Source organism: Bombyx mandarina, chromosome A1 (assembly GCF_030267445.1).
Source record: "Bombyx mandarina strain Sakado chromosome A1, ASM3026744v2".
NCBI classification, from domain to species: Eukaryota; Metazoa; Arthropoda; class Insecta; order Lepidoptera; family Bombycidae; genus Bombyx; species Bombyx mandarina.
Window position 1 is genome coordinate 1494885 of NC_143234.1, and position 19819 is coordinate 1514703.

The 19819-nt window shown below is 38.5% G+C and overlaps 3 protein-coding genes across 8 annotated transcripts in view; 2 read left to right on the plus strand and 1 right to left on the minus strand.

The window, feature by feature from the left end:
- The first annotated feature begins 9481 nt into the window (after window positions 1–9481).
- LOC114239611 (uncharacterized) lies at window positions 9482–10274 on the plus strand. The gene is made up of 2 exons (XM_028169902.2): window positions 9482–9679; window positions 10068–10274. The coding sequence occupies exons 1-2, from the start codon at window positions 9508–9510 to the stop codon at window positions 10262–10264; spliced, it is 369 nt and encodes a 122-aa protein (XP_028025703.2). The 5' UTR covers window positions 9482–9507; the 3' UTR covers window positions 10265–10274.
- Window positions 10275–11095: 821 nt separating this feature from the next.
- On the plus strand, window positions 11096–11563 carry LOC114239535 (uncharacterized). Its single transcript, XM_028169747.2, has one exon. The coding sequence runs from the start codon at window positions 11096–11098 to the stop codon at window positions 11561–11563; it is 468 nt and encodes a 155-aa protein (XP_028025548.2).
- A 2697-nt stretch (window positions 11564–14260) lies between these two features.
- LOC114239650 (muscle calcium channel subunit alpha-1) overlaps window positions 14261–19819 on the minus strand; it is a 70097-nt gene continuing 64538 nt past the window's right edge. For 5 of the 6 annotated variants that reach the window (XM_028169955.2, XM_089739914.1, XM_089739912.1 and 2 more), the window contains 6 exons: window positions 19376–19468; window positions 19105–19145; window positions 16826–16902; window positions 16498–16604; window positions 16168–16234; window positions 14261–15152 (listed from right to left, as the gene is read on the minus strand). In XM_028169955.2, the coding sequence (XP_028025756.2) occupies window positions 15081–15152; window positions 16168–16234; window positions 16498–16604; window positions 16826–16902; window positions 19105–19145; window positions 19376–19468 (457 nt within the window). In that variant the 3' untranslated portion in view covers window positions 14261–15080. Of the gene's footprint in view, window positions 15153–16167; window positions 16235–16497; window positions 16605–16825; window positions 16903–19104; window positions 19146–19375; window positions 19469–19819 lie in introns of those variants that run through there. The other variant, XR_016325716.1, reaches the window with a different exon arrangement.

Below are 19819 nucleotides of genomic sequence, written 5' to 3' on the forward strand. Positions count from 1 at the left end.
TGTTGAATAGTTTGAAAATCAAACCGTTGTGCCAGACTTTGTCGAACGCTTTGGCGGCGTCGAAGAAGAGAAAGAAGAGAGCTCCCGTGTATAAAGGTTTTGGTCGATTAAGCCCCACAAGAATGTGCTCCGTGAGGCGGTGCACCTGTTGAACGCATGAGTGATTTGTACGGAATCCGAATTGTTCATCGATGAGAATGCCCTTGGATGAGACAAAGTCTCTGAGGCGTTTGTAGAGCAGACGCTCATACAGTTTGCCTAGAGACATGAGGAGGCTAATCGGGCGGTAGCTCGTCGGATGATTTTTTGGTTTACCGGGTTTATGTATGCCGATAACGTCCGCTTGTTTCCACACCGCGGGAAAGATACAGTTCGCCATAGCGGCATTGAAAATAGATGCCAACATCACGATGAGTTGGACGGGTAGAAGTTTAATAACACGGTTGGATATACCGTCGGAACCGGGAGCCTTGCGAGGACGTAGGTCTTTGATCAAGTCTTTAACTTCCATCGGGGTGACGATTATGTGGTTGTATGAGGTTTTGTTATTTTTTATTCCCTTATCATTCACAGCACTACATGCCTCTTTTTTTACTCATTTACCACATCCTTACACACTTACAATAAGTTTTTTTTTTCTACACTAGAAATTCCCTAGGAATCTGGCAAAACAAAGTTTGCCGGGTCAGCTAGTTTACATATAAAAGTTAATTCTGTAATTTTCGGGTATTATGCTAATTACACGATGCCCATCGTGGAAGTCATTCGTTAAATTGAGTTAAATACCTATTTCATTAGAACAATCGGTGCGGGTTTGAAAACCGATATAGTAGCATCGCTTAATACGAGAATACCAGACATCTTATTATTTTAGCCACGATGACGCAATGTTACCAGTAAACCTAAACCACGAAAAATCGTTGTGAGCTTGGCAAGATAGGGATAGTGTTTGAAAAATAAAAAGGAAAGGTTTTTTATCACTGAGGTAGACATTTAGTAAAGTATTATTTATTTCACTTATTCAAAATACATCAGAAACTACAATGAAATACAAAAAAAAGCTTCGATGCTCACTCAATATTCTGTAAGCGTTTTCTGATTAAAAAACTTCATCAGCACATCTTTTAGTTTTGCATCAAGCGCTCCAGCTTCAACCAACTTTGGCAATAAAAAGTTTTCGTCCAACTTCGCAGAGCTGCATGTTTCACCAACTTAATATAATATTCATGTGGATCTCAGAATTATTTATAAACGGATATTATCATATTGAAATTTCGAAGCAAACAATCGTTGAAGTCGGTTTTATAATTATTTACAATAAAAATTTAAACTAAACTTAAAAAAACTTAAAATTTAAGCCTAAAAATTTAAACTATTCATAATCTTAACATTTTCAATAATTAGCAATTAGCCTCCTCCTCCTCCTCGCGTCGTTTTCCTCATTACTGAGGGTCGTGACTCCTCCGCTGCATCAGTTTCTCCTTTCTAGGATTTCCCTCCATCTGCTGCGATCCTTAGCTTCATGAAGGGCATTGTGGAAGTTGATATTTAGAGAAGATCGTATTTGGTCCGACCATCTCGTGGGACTACGTCCTCTGGGACGTTTGCCATCTACCTTTCCTGTCACCATCAGCTGTTCTAGGTTGTGACCCTCTTTACGAGCAATATGTCCGAAGAATACCAGCACCCTACGAAGGCATATAGTGGAAAGTCTGGTTTTGATATGAAGCTCTCTCAGAATAGACACGTTGGTGTGAAAGGCGGTCCATGGAATCTGTAGCATTTTTCTCCAGCACCACATTTCAAAAGCGTCTATTCGGTCTCTGTCGGCCTTCTTCATTGTCCAAGTCTCCGCGCCATAACTGAATATGGAGAAAACTAGCGAACTCACCAATTTGGTTTTAGTTTTTCGCGTGATGTTACGGTCTCTCCATATCTTATGCAGCTGGGACATTGCATTTTTGGCCACCCCTATACGTCTCCTTATCTCTTTGTCGCATGATCCTGTGTTATTAATGTTAGACCCAACGTAGACGAAGTCGCTCACAATGTCAAGGTTCAGCGTTCCCGTTAGTTCAAGGTTCGATCCACAATCATCACTTTGGTTTTTTAGCAATTAGCAATACGTGACAAAAGCCGTCACTATAGCTATCCAAATATCGCTTGGACAGTGCTCTAAAGAAATGCTTGAGACAATGCTAGACCAGACACTCATCAAAACCTACAGTCAAAGGCATTTCGCAAATGCCTCTTAAAGGAAAACGCTTCTGAATAAAAACTATGAATCTGGGTTAACTCTAGAGCCGGGTACGTGATAAGAATTGTTTCCGGAAACGGTCTGCAGCAAAATTCTTGGTGAACAAATTTCTCAATTCTTCATCCTCCATGAAACATACGTTACAAAATACAGAGGACATTAAAATCTCCCCGCAAACGAGTGACTCCAAGGTCTTCGTAAAATCGGTATCATCAACAATCTAAGCGGCTAAAAGGTAGCCGCTTAGCTATATACCAGATGTGGTGTACAAAAAACTTCACAGACAACTCAACTCAACAGTAAATACCTACTAATTATCTTTAGCACCTAATTAATAATATTTTTAAATGAACACAAGCCGTAAGTTTCTGGGTCAGACCGCGTCGAGACAATGCAGAGAGCTGTCCTTTTAAGTAATTCGTCGGGAGCCTCATCATTATTCCATTCCCGTGGGATCTTCCTAAAAACTGTGCTGAATTAAATTAAACTGAACCGGAGATAGACTCGGCTTTTGACTTGAGTACATTTAACTTGAATTTTGGACAGTTCTGTAAATATTTTAGGCAATTTTGTGAGGTCATGTTCGTTTTATTTCTTTAATTACTGACTTTTGACTTTAGAAACTAGGAGCTGGGAAGATACAATCAAGAACAACAAACAGAATTTTTGGTAGACCAAAACAACGGAGAGCTGATGATCTGATACAAATATCAGGATTGGATAGATTTGGATGAAAATTGGATGGAGTTGGAGAGAAGTGTCGTCGTGGCCTAAAGTATAAGACGTCCGGTGCATTCGTGTGCACCGTTGTTCGAATCTCAGGCGGGTACCAATTTTTCTAATGAAATACGTACTCAACAAATGTTCACGATTGACTTCCACGGTGAAGGAATAACATCGTGTAATAAAAATCAAACCCGCAAAATTATAATTTGCGTAATTACTGGTGGTAGGACCACTTGTGAGTCCGCGCGGGTAGGCACCGCCGCCTTGCTTATTTCTGCCGTGAAGCATTAATGCGTTTCAGTTTGAAGGGTGGGGCAGCCGTTGTAACTATACTGAGACCTTAGAACTTATATCTCAAGGTGGGTGGCGCATTTACGTTGTAGATGTCTATGGGCTCCAGTAACCACTTAACACCAGGTGGGCTGTGAGCTCGTCCACCCATCTAACCAATAAAAAAAGCTATATCCAAAAAAGAATCATCTACACCGCAGAATATAAATTAACTAGTAGATATAATTAAACTTTTCTACTAAAACAATACAAATACATGTGTAATGTAAATTATTGTTCAGATAACCGACAGGGTTTAAAAATAAAAGATTATTTTAAAGATTCATTATCAAAATATTATAAATATTATATTTATTTTGTTTAAGTTAGTTGTATTGATAGCCTTTTAACATTTAACTAGAGGTCCCGCAGTAGTCGAAATTCGACTATAACTAATTGAAAATTGTTAGTTTGTACACTATTATGATTGTATTTTATACTTCTATAATCACAAATTTCGCCAAGACTACAGTAAAAAAAAAATTAACAAAGACAAACAATATTTAATCTATTCTCAATTTGACAACAGACGTCAAGAACAAAAGTTTGACAATAAATAGTATGCATGCGTGTGTGCGTCAAATACATTATATTACATTATACATACCTAGTCAGGTCATAAGTATTGTCACAGAGTAAAAACTTTTCTTTTAGAATGCTGGCCACAAAAAAGTTTATTGAATTGGAATTTCGATTTGTTCATGAAAATAAAAATGTATACTTTTAGAATTTTACTCATTTTTAAATATGGAGTGGACGCTTAAAGAAGACCGTGTTGCAGTTATTGCGTTGCATCGTTGCGGTTACGCGCCAATTCAAAATTTTAACATGCTGAAAATTTTGAATATAACCAAAAGATTCGTTTATCGTACCATCAAACGATACAATGAAGACTCTAGTGTAGATGACAGGTCAAGAAGTGGTCGCCCTCGGTCTTTTAGGACTCCAGCAGTGATAAAAGCTGTGAAGGCGCGAATTCAAAGAAATCCCAAACGTAAGCAGAAACTGTTGGCTCTTCAGATGGGGTTAAGCAGAACCACGGTGAAAAGGGTGTTAAATGAGACTTAGGGCTTCGGGCATATCGAAGAAAAACAGGACATCGTTTGAATGCTCGTCTAATGGACCTGAGACTGAAGAGATGCCGCGCTTTGTTGAAGCGGTACGCGGGAAAAAAATATCGGGAAATTCTTTTTTCGGATGAAAAATTTTTTACCGTAGAAGAGAGCTACAACAAACAAAATGATAAGGTGTACGCACACAGTAGTGAGCAACCGTATTCCGCGTGTCCAACGAGGTCATTTTCCATCCTCGCTCATGGTATGGTTGGGGGTTTCTTATTGGGGCTTAACAGAGGTACATTTTTGTGAGAAAGGTGTAAAAACGAATGCAATTGTGTATCAAAATACAGTCCTGACGAACCTTGTGGAACCTGTTTCTCATACCATGTTCAATAACAGGCACTGGGTATTCCAACAAGATTCGGCGCCAGCTCATAGAGCGAAGAGCACACAAGACTGGCTGGCGGCGCGTGAAATCGACTTCATCCGGCACGAAGACTGGCCCTCCTCCAGTCCAGATTTGAATCCGTTAGATTACAAGATATGGCAACACTTGGAGGAAACGGCGTGCTCAAAGCCTCATCCCAATTTGGAGTCACTCAAGACATCCTTGATTAAGGCAGCCGCCGATATTGACATGGACCTCGTTCGTGCTGCGATAGACGACTGGCCGCGCAGATTGAAGGCCTGTATTCAAATCACGGAGGTAATTTTGAATAAACTTTAGTGTCATAAGAATCTATGTTTTGTTAAGTTCATTTTGGTATATGAATGGTTACATAATGAATAAACTTGTTTCAATTATTTTACATTAAACATGTGTCAGAATTTATGACCTGACTAGGTACATTAATGTATCTTTTATGCATTATTTAAAAAAAATATTAGCATTATGCAATTCTTCTCTATATTCTTTATAAGTGTGGAAATTTTCATACTCCTCCGTCCGCGCAATTTTCGTAAAAAGGGATACAAAGTTTTTGCTTCACGTATTAATATATAGATATCAAAACAACATTTGGTCTTGGTATTAAAATTTTGAATACACACAACATAAACCGCATCATAGAAATGAATCCTATAAAACAAACAAACAACTTGTAAGAAGATGTAAACATTTATGTGTAGCTAGCAGATTAGAAAACCAATAACTTTTTTATATAAAAAAAATTAGAAATTTAAACATGAATTTATGTGCTTAATATGTTAGGAGCTTGCACCGCAAGCACCGCGACCTTCACACAGCCATTTGCGAATCATGATCTTCCAGTTATCATCCAGTATACTTTTAATGTGGCTCTTAATGCGCCGGGTTGCTTTATGGAAGCCACTAGGCCGTGACCGAGGACATTATGCAAATGTTATTAGGAGACCGCACAGTAACAACAGATTGGTTCGAGTCTTTGAGGGGCTTTTGAGGTTATAATTTGATGGACGTTTACATTTAATTATACGTATTGAAGACGGTGACTCCGAAGCTATCCCGGCCGAAACAAGACCTTTCTTTGCTCTTTGGTTGTAAACGATGACGGTGTAAATAGATGATGGATCCAACTTTATCATCATCATCAACATACAAAAGTCAATTGCTAGACAAAAGCCACCCCAAGACACGCCACATTGTCTGCGTAGCCTACCTACATCCAGCCTTAAGATATCATCAAAGAATTAATTGTGTTACGGCTTTCTTACATTTCATGCCAACTACATAGGTAGGAAGGGATCAGTTCCATTAGTTTGTAGTCGCAGTTATCCCAATTTATAAATTATTACTAGTGGCCTCTTGTGAGGCCGCGCGGGTAGATACCACCGCCCTGCCTATTTCTGCCGTGAAGCAGTAATGCGTTTCGGTTTGAAGGGTGGGGCAGCCGTTGTAACTATACTTGAGACCTTAGATCTCAAGGTGGGTTTTGCATTTACGTCGTAGATGTCTATGGGCTTCAGTAACCACTTAACACCAGGTGGGCTGTGAGCTCGTCCACCCATCTAAGCAATAAAAAAAATATCATCAAAGAATCAATTGTGTTACGGCTTTCTCGCAATTCATGCCGACTGCGTCGAAGCATAGGTAGGAAGAGATATCAGCTCCGTTGGTTTGTAGTCACAGTTACCCTAACGCATTGCTAGTCGGAATGTGGATTGCTTCGTAGCTTCATAGGTACGACAAGGCCTAAAACCGGAGTCGATGTTTAATTATTCAAATAGTTTTTTGGAAATCTTCAGCCGGGTGAATATAATTACTCGGTAGACTGACAATCCATATGTTGTTATTCAAAGCTTATTCTGAAAATGTCGTTAGGGAGATTCAAGCTTCTGTCAAGTATCATGTGTTCTATGGTAGCTAACCGCTACAAATTGTATACAAACCCAATGCACATTTAAAGCACAAAGTCATTTTCAGCAAAAACACAATAAATTTCCCATAATTTGTGGTATCAGAACTGTGCGTGAGGCTACATGGGTTAGCATAATTAAGGGGGCTATTTCAGTCAAAAAAGAACCATAAGTTACATTGGACATTGGAGAATTAAATCGGAACTCATGTTTTATTATTATTTATTATTGTATAGATTGGTGGAGAAGCTCAAAAGGTGTTAAGTGGTTACCGGAGGCCATAGACATCTGCAACATAAATATCTCCTACCTACCTGTAACGCTAGAAAAATTGAATTAATTTTTTTTTTAAATTAACGCACGCCATCTAGCGTATACGTGGCGCAGTGTGGAGAAATAAAATAATTTTAAAACACTAAGTAGTTCTCTCACTCGACGCTGCATGACGTGACTGTGCGATCTTGTCTATAGTTCGAAGGTGAGAGATTAGCACAGCACTATCAGGCAGAATCTTCGAGAACAGTCAGACTATTGCTATAAAAGGACAACTCACTTTGCCAGAGTCCTTTTTCGATCAACATCTCTCGAGCTGCAGTGAAAGTTTTCTTACGCATTTACCTGAGTCAATTAAATAGTTCCTTGTTGTCTTGTATTAAACCAGGGTAAGTGTTTCATAATTTATTCTCCAAACTGTGTCCACAAACTATAACTAATTAGAAGCTAACATCACTATGTCTTATCGTGTAGGTCCTAATAACTGGTACATTATATGTACATCAGTTAGGGTGTGGAGAGAGACCTTTAGATCACCTTCACGATCCCGCAGTACCTTTCTGCGTGGACGCTGCCGGAAGCGAGGTGATCTGGCTAGGCGATCCAAGAAAGAGTACTTGACTACGGTAGACCAAGAACACACTTGCATACACAACCTTGCTCGGATCCAGCAACCCCAGTTGCTGGGAAGCGATCCCGTGAACCTTTCATCGTCTTTTTGTTAAATTGGTGAAACCGTCATTGTTTCTAGTAATTTAATTTTAATCTAATTTTCTTTGATAACTTTCTCGTGTGTTCGGCATACCTACCGACACACATGTAACATTGTACCTGACCACTAATTTAATCTTTGTGAACTAGTATAACAATTGTATCCGTGTTATTTAAATAGAATAAACACAACTTTGTTATATTGTAATTATTTTCATTTATTTGTGTGAATCTCCCAGAGCTATAAGTGGTGGCGCCCTGAGATCCTCCTCACAGAGTCTCCTGTTCACCGGTTGTCTACCGGTGGTGACGTGTCTAGAAGTGGTGCGACTCGGCCCCGTGTCTCTCGACCCATAGACCACCTTTTGGGGAGTGACGCGACTGGGCCTCATGTAATATCAGCATACATGGGACACCCTTAGACACAGACACGTTAAACACCCACCTTGAGATATGAGTTCTGAGGTCTTAGTATAGTTACAACGGCTGCCCCACCCTTCAAACCGAAACGCGTTACTGCTTCACGACGGAAATAGTAAGGGTGGTGGTACCTACCCGTGCGGACTCATAAGAGAACCTACTACCAGAAATTATGCAAATTATAATTTTATCTTTATTATACGATGTTATCCTTTACCTTGGAAGTTAGAAGGTATTTATGTATTCAATCCAAACATACAGTTTCTATTGCATTTTGACTTCCTAATGAATACTCTTTTCGAATTCTCTTCCAAACAATAATTGTCATAAAAATGTAATTCGAAAAATACACTGACAGAACAGAACCGCCATCAAAACCGCATGCCTCATCGGAAAATGGAACTGTAGATTTCACAAAATGTCAGACAATAATAATTCTTGCACCCAAAATTGTAAAACTCAAAAGAACAAGTGTCAACCGTGCCTGGGTCCAGTTACAGTCCAGAAACTCCAGGATGGGAAGCCTCTGATGACTGAAGACCGCAACCACGACTCCTGCGCTTGTTCTGACCAGAAAAATCAAGAAGATAGACACCGATGAACGTAATATTATTTATACATGATTAAATATATTCTTTCATTTAGGTACTGATATTTGTTTTTATTGCTTAGATGAGTGTACGAGGTCACAGCCCACCTGGTGTTAAGTGGTTACTGGAGCCCATGGACATCTACAGCGTAAATGCGCCACCCACTTTGAGATATAAGTTCTAAGTCCTCAGTATGGTTACAACGGCAGCCCCACCCTTCAATCCGAAAGGCATTACTGCTTCACGGCAGAAATCGGTGGTGTAGTACCTACCCGTGCGGACTCACAAGAGGTCCTACCACCAGTAAAGTAGGGCAAATCGTATCTTTACTACCAATACTACTACACAAGTACGCTAGAGCCGATCATCAACGACCAACGATTCCGGTCTCCGCGGTACGGCGGCCACCGTCAGGCCGCTCGGATCGCACCTCTAATATTCCGGGAAGCCCCGCTGGATCAAGCCCAACGTGGCGAGTGGGAACGCGATACACCGCCGTCCGGGTTACTCTTTCACAATACGTCAACGACGACTACATGACCCGTACCGCTGACCGCAACCGCAACCGCGTCGCCCGGAAGATGAGACATCCTCAGATGCGATCCGTCGCGCGTAGGCGAGGTCCATCAGGTTAGACTACTCCTCGACCACGGCCCGCCGAGATTGAAGCTTCCGCGCTCGAGCTTCCGCCGCACCTTGCCTCTTTCGGGTTCAAAGCAGTCAACTTCAATTGACATTTTTACAAATAAAATTGTTAAGTTGTACAGACAATCTAACTTTTAAGCATAAAATTGACAGAAACAGCAAAATGACTAAAAACGTTGCAAAAATCGACGTCAAATCTTGTGTGAAAGCCGAACCGCCTCACCCGTGTGACCCGATTGTACCCTGTGATCCTTTGAAACAAGAAGAGGGAGAATGCCCTACGCCCTCTCTGTGCGTGGAGAAGTTGAAGAATCCTGCACATGCTGGTGAAATAAGTGAGTTACTTAACAAACCCTGATGGGCCATAGAGGTCTAATGGTCTTTACAAAGGAATTATCCCTGAAGTTATTCATAGGCGTATTGCAATGTTCATCATTGTTGTTTTAAATGGTAGCAGACGCCACTTTGTCGAAACAATACCAAAAGCATTAGGTACCTATCGTGATTTCCTTAATACTTCAATTGTTAATTATTGAAATTATTCAAATTCTTTATCAAAATAAAGAAATAGGCTTCTTAAAACAAAATAGAAGTCTCAAGCAAACAACTATAATTTCATTCATAGAGGAGTATATATTATACATAACCAGACCCGCCTTTCAAATTATATTCACTAGTAACTGTTGCCTTATGTAGGTGAATAAAGAAATGTGATACTTTTAGCAAAATGTCTACCAGGAAAATTCATCAACGTTACATCCTGCGCCAAAGAGGATCCACCACATCCGTGCGACGCGCTCGCCTGCAATACGGACCTTACAAAGAGGCGCCCCTGTTCGGACCCCCCATTGTGTGTGCAGCGAATCAAGAACCCCGTTACAGAAAAAGAAAAAGTTGATTCATGCGATACCCCTGAATAAAATCAGTTATTTCAAAGTTTTTTTCTTGTTTTAAATGACCTGGCGGGAACTGTGCAGCATATTTATAAACCTAATTAACCATTAATCTTTAACTGCTAGACCCATTAGCTTTAGAAGAACTTCACTTCCATGAAAAATCTGTGAAACGGTTATCATAATCAAGGAAGGCAGTAGGTGCTTTAGTACGTGACACGAAACGCTACGACTTAAGAGAGAGAATCTAGAGTATTCTTTATTGTACACCAAAAAAACAAATAAACAGTGCGATACATTAAACACAAAAAAGTACAATTGGCGGTGACTTAACCGCTTGTCTCGTCGATAATCCTGAAGATCCTTATGAGGATATCGACAATTATACTAAATTTTTGTATCAGTCGTCTATAAATGTGTGAAGATTCAATTCAATCCGACGCTTTAAAGTAGATAAATATCACGTTCAAAGATTCAGTTAAATAGTAAATATATAATAACCGGCCCAATTTAGGTTTCCTTGTATTGTGGATACCAGAAACTGATAAAAATACTTATATCCGGCTACGATATATGTTTTAAAATGTTATATGGCCCAAAAATGTAGACCATAATTACCACAATATGTTCCTATTCATCTACTAAAACACTAAAGCAATTAATTTCTGTCCAATAGTCTTGTGACATTTAAAACAAAACCACTTTGAGATTTTTTATGAAAACGTTATGTACCATATTAAGTATAATTTTTGTTTAAAAATCCTCAACTCCTTTTGATTTGCGCAATCTTCTTGCACAAAACTTCAACGAAATTCAAAGTAACAACGTCATTCAAAATTCAAATCATGACAACTAACCATGTCCGATCACATTTCACAAAAATGTAAGAGCATACCTATAACAAACTTACCCACGAAAATCTGCAATGTCGAACCAGTACCTGAGCCACCTCCACCAAACCCTTGCACCTTGCAACGAATAAAACAAAAGGAAAAAGCTGGTATCAAAATATGTCCAAGGATTCCTGTAGAACAGCCGCCTCCGCCAGCCCCCTGCGTTGCAATTTGTATAGAAAAAATTAAGAATCCACCCGTACCTCCAAGTGCAAATGAACCTATAGTATGTGTCGTGCAACCGGAGAAAACGACTACAGAGAGATGCGATGCTATTTTGGATGCAGTTGCGGCACACCCTGATCTACCCTGGCCTGGTTGTGCTCCTAATCCTTTACCCCCACCTCCACCAAAATACGACCCTTGCGAAGAACAGCTGAGGAAACAGAAAATCGAAGAGTGCAAAAAACGAAAGCAACGGTACTTAGAGTGACCATGGATAGAATACTGAAAACCGTAATCAACAACAAAATAGATACTATGATAGAGAAAGTCAGGGATAAATTTTGTCAAGAATTTGGTGAGTGCGCTAATACAAGAACGTTGAGTGTGGAATCGACTGTAGAACAACAGATTGAATCTTCAAAAAACTTCGATAAGCATCTAAACGAATTGGAAACTTTGATAAAGCAGTTAAAAGATGACATAGAAGTTTTATCAAAGAATGCAGATATACAAAGTACTAAAGAGATTATAACCAAAGAAGAGAAAAATCGGAAAAATAGAGAAAGTGTTAACGACGAAAGCTATAGGACGACTGGGTGTCCCAAAATAAGCCTGATTGACTATCCAGATGAAACTTTAGGAACGCTTAAAGCTGATACAACAGATTTAAATGAAAATCCCAATAACGCGATCGAAGATGGTAAAATTAATCAAGATAATAAGAGCGATGCCAGTGAAATGCGCAATAAAAAATTAGGTTCGTTGGTAAATGAACAAAATTTTGAATTATACGATAAATGGGCTGGAATTTTTAAACAAGCTACTGATTAATTTATATGTTCTTTCTGGTTCGCTTTCAAACTCACCGATCACTTTACACTTACAGATTATAATCGAGCTATAGCATACAATTCTATAACGCCAATGTAAAATTGTCACCGATCTATAAAATAAACCGAAAAAAATAGAAATCTGGTTTTATTAATAAAGTTTTCCAGTCGCAGTTTTCAGGAAAAGATGTTCGGTGTATGTTTCCGATCCACTAACGGTGCTTTTAGGTACCTCAAGCACCAGTCATCGTTCTCGTCGAACGTCGAAGGGCTCGACGAGTAAATTAACCCACAGACACAGGATACTGAGTTTCTTGCCGGATCGTCTCAGTGGATCGCATTTCCGATCCGGTGGTAGATTCTGCGAAGCACGGCTCTTGCTAGGGTTCGTGTTAGTTAGCAACATCGTCAGGTTTAAGCCCCGTGAGCTCACCTACTAGTTAAGGTTACGCTGAAATAGCCTCTCAAAGCTATCAGTTAGGTAGGAAAAAAAATCGGTGTATCACGGACATCAAGAAGTTCTACCATTATTCATACCCTAAGTAATAAAAATGAATTGAGGAAAAATGTATTTAAGACAATGCTCACGAATGACTTCCACTATTCAATAATGTCGTATATTAAAAGTAAAATCGCAATATTTTGCATAAATTTACGTATTTCCTGGTGCTAGGGCTAATGTGAATACCTGTAAGTGCAACCATTAAGTCAATGTCTGCCACAATCCAGCCTTGCATTCCAGTTTGCAGGAGAGGGCGGGCTTTCAGAAATATAATTGAAACTTCAAACACGTGTCTTAATGTGAGTGTACTGGCAAGCGCACACCAATATCCTGCCTATTTCTGCCGTAAAGCAGTAATGCGTTTCGGTTTGAAGGATGAGGCAGCCGTTGTAACTATACTAAGACCTTAGAACTCATATCTTAAGTTAGGTGGCGGCATTTACGTTGTAGATGTCTATGGGCTGTGTTTAGAGCGCGGACTGTAGTTTTGTGCTAACTTCAATAAAATCTAGATTCAGATCGAAGGAGTTTTATTTCTTGACGTACAACACGTGCACGTACGATCAGAATTTTTATGCAAACGGCAACTAACTGTGTTGCCATACTTATTAGTCTGTTCTCGTATTTAAAAACAATTATATAAAATTTTATGTTTAGGATTGCCCTAAACAAGCTCCGGTAACCACTTAACACCGCCCTCCATGCCTTAGCAGTGGAAGCCAGAGCGAACCTCGACATGGCTTTATCCCAGGGCAAAGATATATCCTTGTTCTGGATAAAGGCACACGCTGGACTGGAAGGGAATGAGCGCGCCGATCACCTGGCCAAAGAAGCGGCTCTAAAAAGAAAAACGAAGCCGGATTATGACCTCTGCCTGGTTTCATTGCCTGGAGTCTGTCCCACACATACTTCTGGAATGCCCTGTTTTTGGGGTCGAGAGGTGCGAGTTGGAGGAGGAGTTCCAGATGGGGCTGAGCCTAAGCAGCATAAGCCACATTATGCGAGAAAAAAAGAAAAAGGGACATTCTGTCGAAGTATGCAACAAAAATAGCCGAACGCACAATAAAACGTAATAAGGAAGCCTGACCCATGCTTCCACCTTATTAGGAATAATATGGCCTGGTAAGCATGGGGACTTATTGTTAAAAACAGTGTAACTTCACGAAATGTACTAACTTTGGAAATAAAAATTTAAATCAAAAACTCTAGGTAAACAGATAATAAATATGACATTAATTCACATAACCACTTCTAAGAGCTGTGACAAAGTCAGGGGAAAACGGGATGTGCATTATATAAAAAAAAAAAACACTTCACACCATGCGGACTATGAACTCGTCCACCCATCTATGCAATACATAAATAATATAAAAATGTTCCATACGGATTCGTTTTTTCGTAATTGGACTAGAGTATAGTCAGGATGTGCATTAATACGTTGACGCGTCATTGCATCACTCAAGAAAAGCCTACGCCTGATCATTTTGATGAAAACAGCAGGCGCATCAACCCCCTCACGTTGGTAGATCCTGTCTCAGTTAATAAAATGACGTATTTTCAAATGAACCGAATTCAATATATTCTTTCTCAAACAATCAATTCTGTATATTAGATACATAACAATAAAAACTAATTTCAGTTAACAAATTTATTCACAATAACAGGTATATTTTCTCATACAAAATACAAATTTTCCATATGTTAATATTTATATAATATATAAAACAAGCAAGCAACAATATGACTAGAACATACTCGAAAAATTACATAATATATTCTAGAAAAAATACTATATCTCTTATACCTCAAGGTTAAGCAAATTCTTATTCAAATTCATTATTGTGTATTCAAAAGGCATATTTAAAACATAATATTAAGATTTCTCCTTTATTTTTCGGAAAAATTTCTACAATTTCAACCAAATGCCGTAAAATCGAATATTTTTATATTAAATATGGTATATAAATAAGTAATTTTATTTCCTTTTTTATAAGAATAAATATTATTCGTACAAAAAATATTTCATTAAAATTTAAGGCGTCGTATGATTTGGCACATATTTTTTTGTTAATATACATAATTGAATATATTTCTTTAATACCTATCTTAAGGCACGATGCCGTGTATAATATATAATCTATTTCTTCATCTTAAAATAAAATCATTCATACGTTTTATTTCTTTCATTTAAAAAAAAAAAAAAACGAATCAAAACCATTTCAAAATTCAATATTTATAAATACAATACAAAATATTCATTCTCAAGCATCTAAAGCGTTTTCTATAACATAATTTTATTTACAAAAATATTTCGTTACTAAACTCCCAGGGCGCAGGGCGCTCGCCCTAAAAGCCCGGCTTCACCCGAAACCAGGTCGACAAAAAAACTCTGTACGGATTTCAGTCCATACAGGGTGAAAAGGGAATCCTGCATCGGCACGTAGAATGTTGTTTTATTTCTTCCTAGGAGGGGGCTGCATCGGAGGCTGGTGGAAGGGATGGTACTGCCTTGACAAAATACTCTCCTGCGAAAACATGAACGTCTTTTTTTTATTGCTTAAGGCGAGCTCACAGCCCACCTGGTGTTAAGTGGTTACTGGAGCCCATAGACATCTATAACGTAAATGCGCCACCCACCTTGAGATATAAGTTCTAAGGTCTCAAGTATAGCCACCAGTAATTACGCAAATTATAATTTTGTGGGTTTGATTTTTATTATACGATGTTATTCTTTCACCTTGGAAGTCAATCGTGAACATTTGTTAAGTACATATTTCATTAGATAAATTGGCACCCGCCTGCGAGGTTCGAACACCGGTGCATCGCTCAACACGAATGCACCGGACGTGTTATCCTTTAGGCGACGACGACTTCAAACGTCTATTAACAGGTAGACCATGTTCTGAGCAAATTTGTATCATATCACCATACCTTGCCTATTTTTATTCAATTACCTTCATTCTAATACAAATGAGACTTCGACGTTACATTTCAAGGTGGCTGCAGCGTGAGCCCCGGTGCCATTCCAAATCGGTTAAGCCGTGACCTCATTCTTCCATATCAATCAAAATATATACAAAAAAACCTAAATCCATACTAGGAATATTACAAAGTATTATGAAGTAATATATTCATTAGGGTATGATTGGTGTAGTAGTAGAAATGCGAAAGTTTATTTTGTTTTTTGTCAGTTAGCCATGCATGTCTTACCTGCTCAACTGAGACCAGATAGAGCTCTTAATAGAATGTTTGATACAAGTTTTCAGGGGCACAGAAAAATATATAGGGTACGTAGCATTTAAAGAAAATAACTGTTTCCGTGGGATATCATTTTTCTATGTCCATAATAACTAATAAAACCTAGTACCAATTATTTTTGACGAGAATATTGACTATGTGCCGCGTACGGTTCGATTTTACTGTCAAAGCGTGCCAACAGATGTCTCGCAACAAAACTGTGCAACATCTATGGGCTGCGTTAACCAGATAGGATGGTTAGGCAAAATTCCCAACGTCCTCTGGACCATCAAAAATACTCACCACATCGCTCGGTCGATGTTGTGCTTCGTTCATTATCCTCTCTTGCATTATTATTTGGTTGGCAGCACTGAAAATAAAAAAGTAGATCGTAAGAAGCATTACAAAATTCTAGAGACTTAGAACTGACCACAATATTACACCACAAAATTAAAACGAATACTGTGGTGTTTCCTCGGATATTCGAAATTTGTCTAACAAAAATCTTAGTCGGGCACATGTGATGTCTTTCAGTAACTTTAGCTGCACGTGCTCAGTCTAGAACTAGGAGCTTATCGCGTGAAAACACGCATAACGCCGCCACAAGGCCAACACAACACAACCGATACAGACGTGTCCATCTCGTTCGGTGTTAGGTCCAGCGCCTCCCGCATCTCTCTCAGCGTGGTCTCGATGAAGTCTTTGTCGCAGTACTTCCCTAGACCTTGCTCGGTCAGCACCTGGAGACCACAATAAAGCAACTGAAATCATTGAGCTATTCAAGAACATTTTATTTTAATATTTCCAGACTATACATATTTTGGTCACCAAGCTCGAAAGACCATTTTATAATATAGCGTCGGTCTATACTTAATACAAAATCTCTTGATATCTCGAGTTTTATGAACAATAACAAAATATCGTAATAAAATGAATCGTCAAGACATAATCAAATAATCACCCTTATTATTAATTTCTCCGCAGGATTCTCTACACAGTAAGGCACGTGGTTGGTTTGTACACGTTGTTTGTCACGACCTATAAACATAACAGCGATTTTAATAAGATTACATTGAAAACAAACAACTGAACTTCTGAACTTAAGTGAATCTGTGTATTTTAAGTTGAATTCAAAAGCGTAATATTGCACCTACTACTGTTTCAAACAGTGATAAAAGTTAAATACAGTTATATAGTTTTATTTCTTTCTCTCTCTCTATTGTCTTCTCTCTCCCACCAAAAAAGTTTCACCTGTTTTGGCCATACTGAAAAACACGAATCCTGTTTTGGCTTTTTTGGAAATATGGATCGAAATGAGGTGAAGTTGATTTGGGATATTCTCAGCGAAATAGTAAAAATTTACTGAGGATTTAGTGTACTATTTGGAAGGACCCAAGAAGCTACGGCCGAAGATTTTTATTGCAATTGCCCACACTTGTTGTCACAAGTTAAACGGTTAATAATTATTAGACCATTTTTACACGTTTAAATCTGAAAGAACACTAAGTTAACAAAATGAAACATTGCACATAAATTCACTCCCAATGTTTCCGCCAAAAAGCTACCAAAAAAGCTATTGTGTCGTGTTCAGATACTGCTTTTTCATTTAACACAAATACTTCTCGTAATCACAGGGACAAATTCAAATATTTATTAGCGATGTCAGAAAAAGGGAGTTGATAAAGTCATATTTAAGAATATAGGCTATATCATAACAACTTATCCAAATATTTAGAATATATTTCTGAAATAATTATGTCGATGGTTTTTTTTAAAGATTCGTTAAATAATTAATCTAAAAATGCAAGTCTAGACTTGCACCACCATTTAAAAAAAATACACCCAAGGTAAAAGGATTTTTTTAAAACATAGTACCGATTTAGTGTCTCTCTCTAATTCAATAGAAATAGAGTATTTTGAAATGTCTCACTCAAATGTAAATATTTGCCACGGTCTATGGGCTCCAGTGCTTTGGGAAGCTTAAGAGCATTGTTACCTTACGATAAATATTCCACTAATCATGCACATGCACATTATATTTTGGTAAATAGTACCTCAGTTATACCTCAAGAACAGTGTGGACGCACGCTTTTTTTCCGATAATTAGTTAAGTAGGGGATGATTTCGTCACTAAATGCTGATTATAATTTATATAGACGATACTATTTGAGATGATAATCTTACAACGCCGTCTATTGTGAGCAATGATGTTGAAGATTCACTTGAACAACGTTGGTCGACTCTTTTTGATGTAAAACATCTATAGCCGCACGTAAAACCGATTTCTGGCGTGGCGACGCATGCCGTGGCGACGCATCGCCATGCGCAATCGACTGTGCGATTCTCTCCCACTCGATCCAGCGTTAAGCCATCTCTCTCGCTACACGGAGCTCGGATACCTATAGTGTATACTCCGTAGTGTATACAGTGTTGTTTACTACAGTACACATAACCTGTGTTTTATTTGAAAACAAATTATTTTTTCGTAATGTTTTATTTTATCATTATGACATATTTAGTTCCTGTCACAATCTGTTCTTTTCTGCATATTACTTTTACAAAATAATTTCGATGTTTCACATCTGCCAGGCGTCCCGTGACGGCTCACATTTTTTTCTTCCTACCTTATCGTTGCTAGCCTAAAGGGATAACCCACGCTAGAGCTGGTAGGTAAGCTCACGGGCTCAACCTGAGAGAGTTGCTAAAACTGGCCCTAGCCAGAGCAATGCTTCGCAGAATCGACCACCGGATCGGAATCGCGACCCACCGAGAGGATCCGACAACAAACTCAGTGGGTTGTATCTGTGGGAGAACCACTCTTAAAACCGGAACCCATGGATGCTTGACGGCTTAATTATCCAGGACGGTACATGCAAGCTCACACACTACCTATACAGTCATCACGCAAATTTTGCGAATTTCATCTTAATATTAAAAAATCATTGTTCCGAAATACCAGAATTCATTTCCGAACACGTCTTAGGTCTAATCCCATACAAAAATGGGCAACTGCGGTAATTGAAGTCTGTCATAGAAGCATCGTTCGAAATGCGCACACGGAGAGTCTATGCTACAAAAAATTATCTATTTGTTCTCCGTAACTGATTGTCTCCTAACCACACAAATATTGTTTTATTCAAATTAAAATATCTTACAGTCTATTTTTTTAGTTGAACAATAAAACGAACGACACGTATTTGTTAATTAAGCGCAATCAAAACACACTAAAACCTAACTTACGGTTGTTTCGCATACTCTGCAATAAATCGTTGGATGTTTTTCTGCAAATTCCATCACTCGTTAACTTTATCAATTTAAAACATACTTCTGATAGTGCTGTCATCTGGTTTCCGACAACGGAAACATTTAATAATATAGTTCTTAGAAATGCCGGTAGATGGCGCTTAGATTGTTTTTTTAATGTGCTATGATTTCTTCACAACGTCTATTGGCTAAGAAAATATACATAAAGCCGGTAGGTTATACTTTAAAACTATTGTTCTATACTTACTCGATAACTTTGAAAATGCTTTCCGAATCTTTGCCGTGAAGGAGGGGCTGCATCGCGATCTCTTCGTCGCTGTGGTTACCTTCGTCACCTTTCCTGTAACATTTTGTAGCTACCTCTCATTTCACTGAATTCACTACTATTTTATTTGGAAGACCTTGCGACATAAATAAGGAGATTTTCAAAATATCAATTTGCGCGTAATATTACTAATATAAAGTAATTTTGATGGTGCGTTCTCAAAGTATATACTGATAAGGATTTAGATACATGTTGTATCTAAAAATCTTTAAATCAAGTATCGGAAACCACCTCGCCTTAAGCACACAGACCAGCTATCGCGTACCAGGTAATTTTGTTTCCGGAGCCAACAAAAATATTAGTTCTAATTCATACTTCAGTGGTTCTAATGCCACATGATACTATCTTGACATTCTATCTAGATGA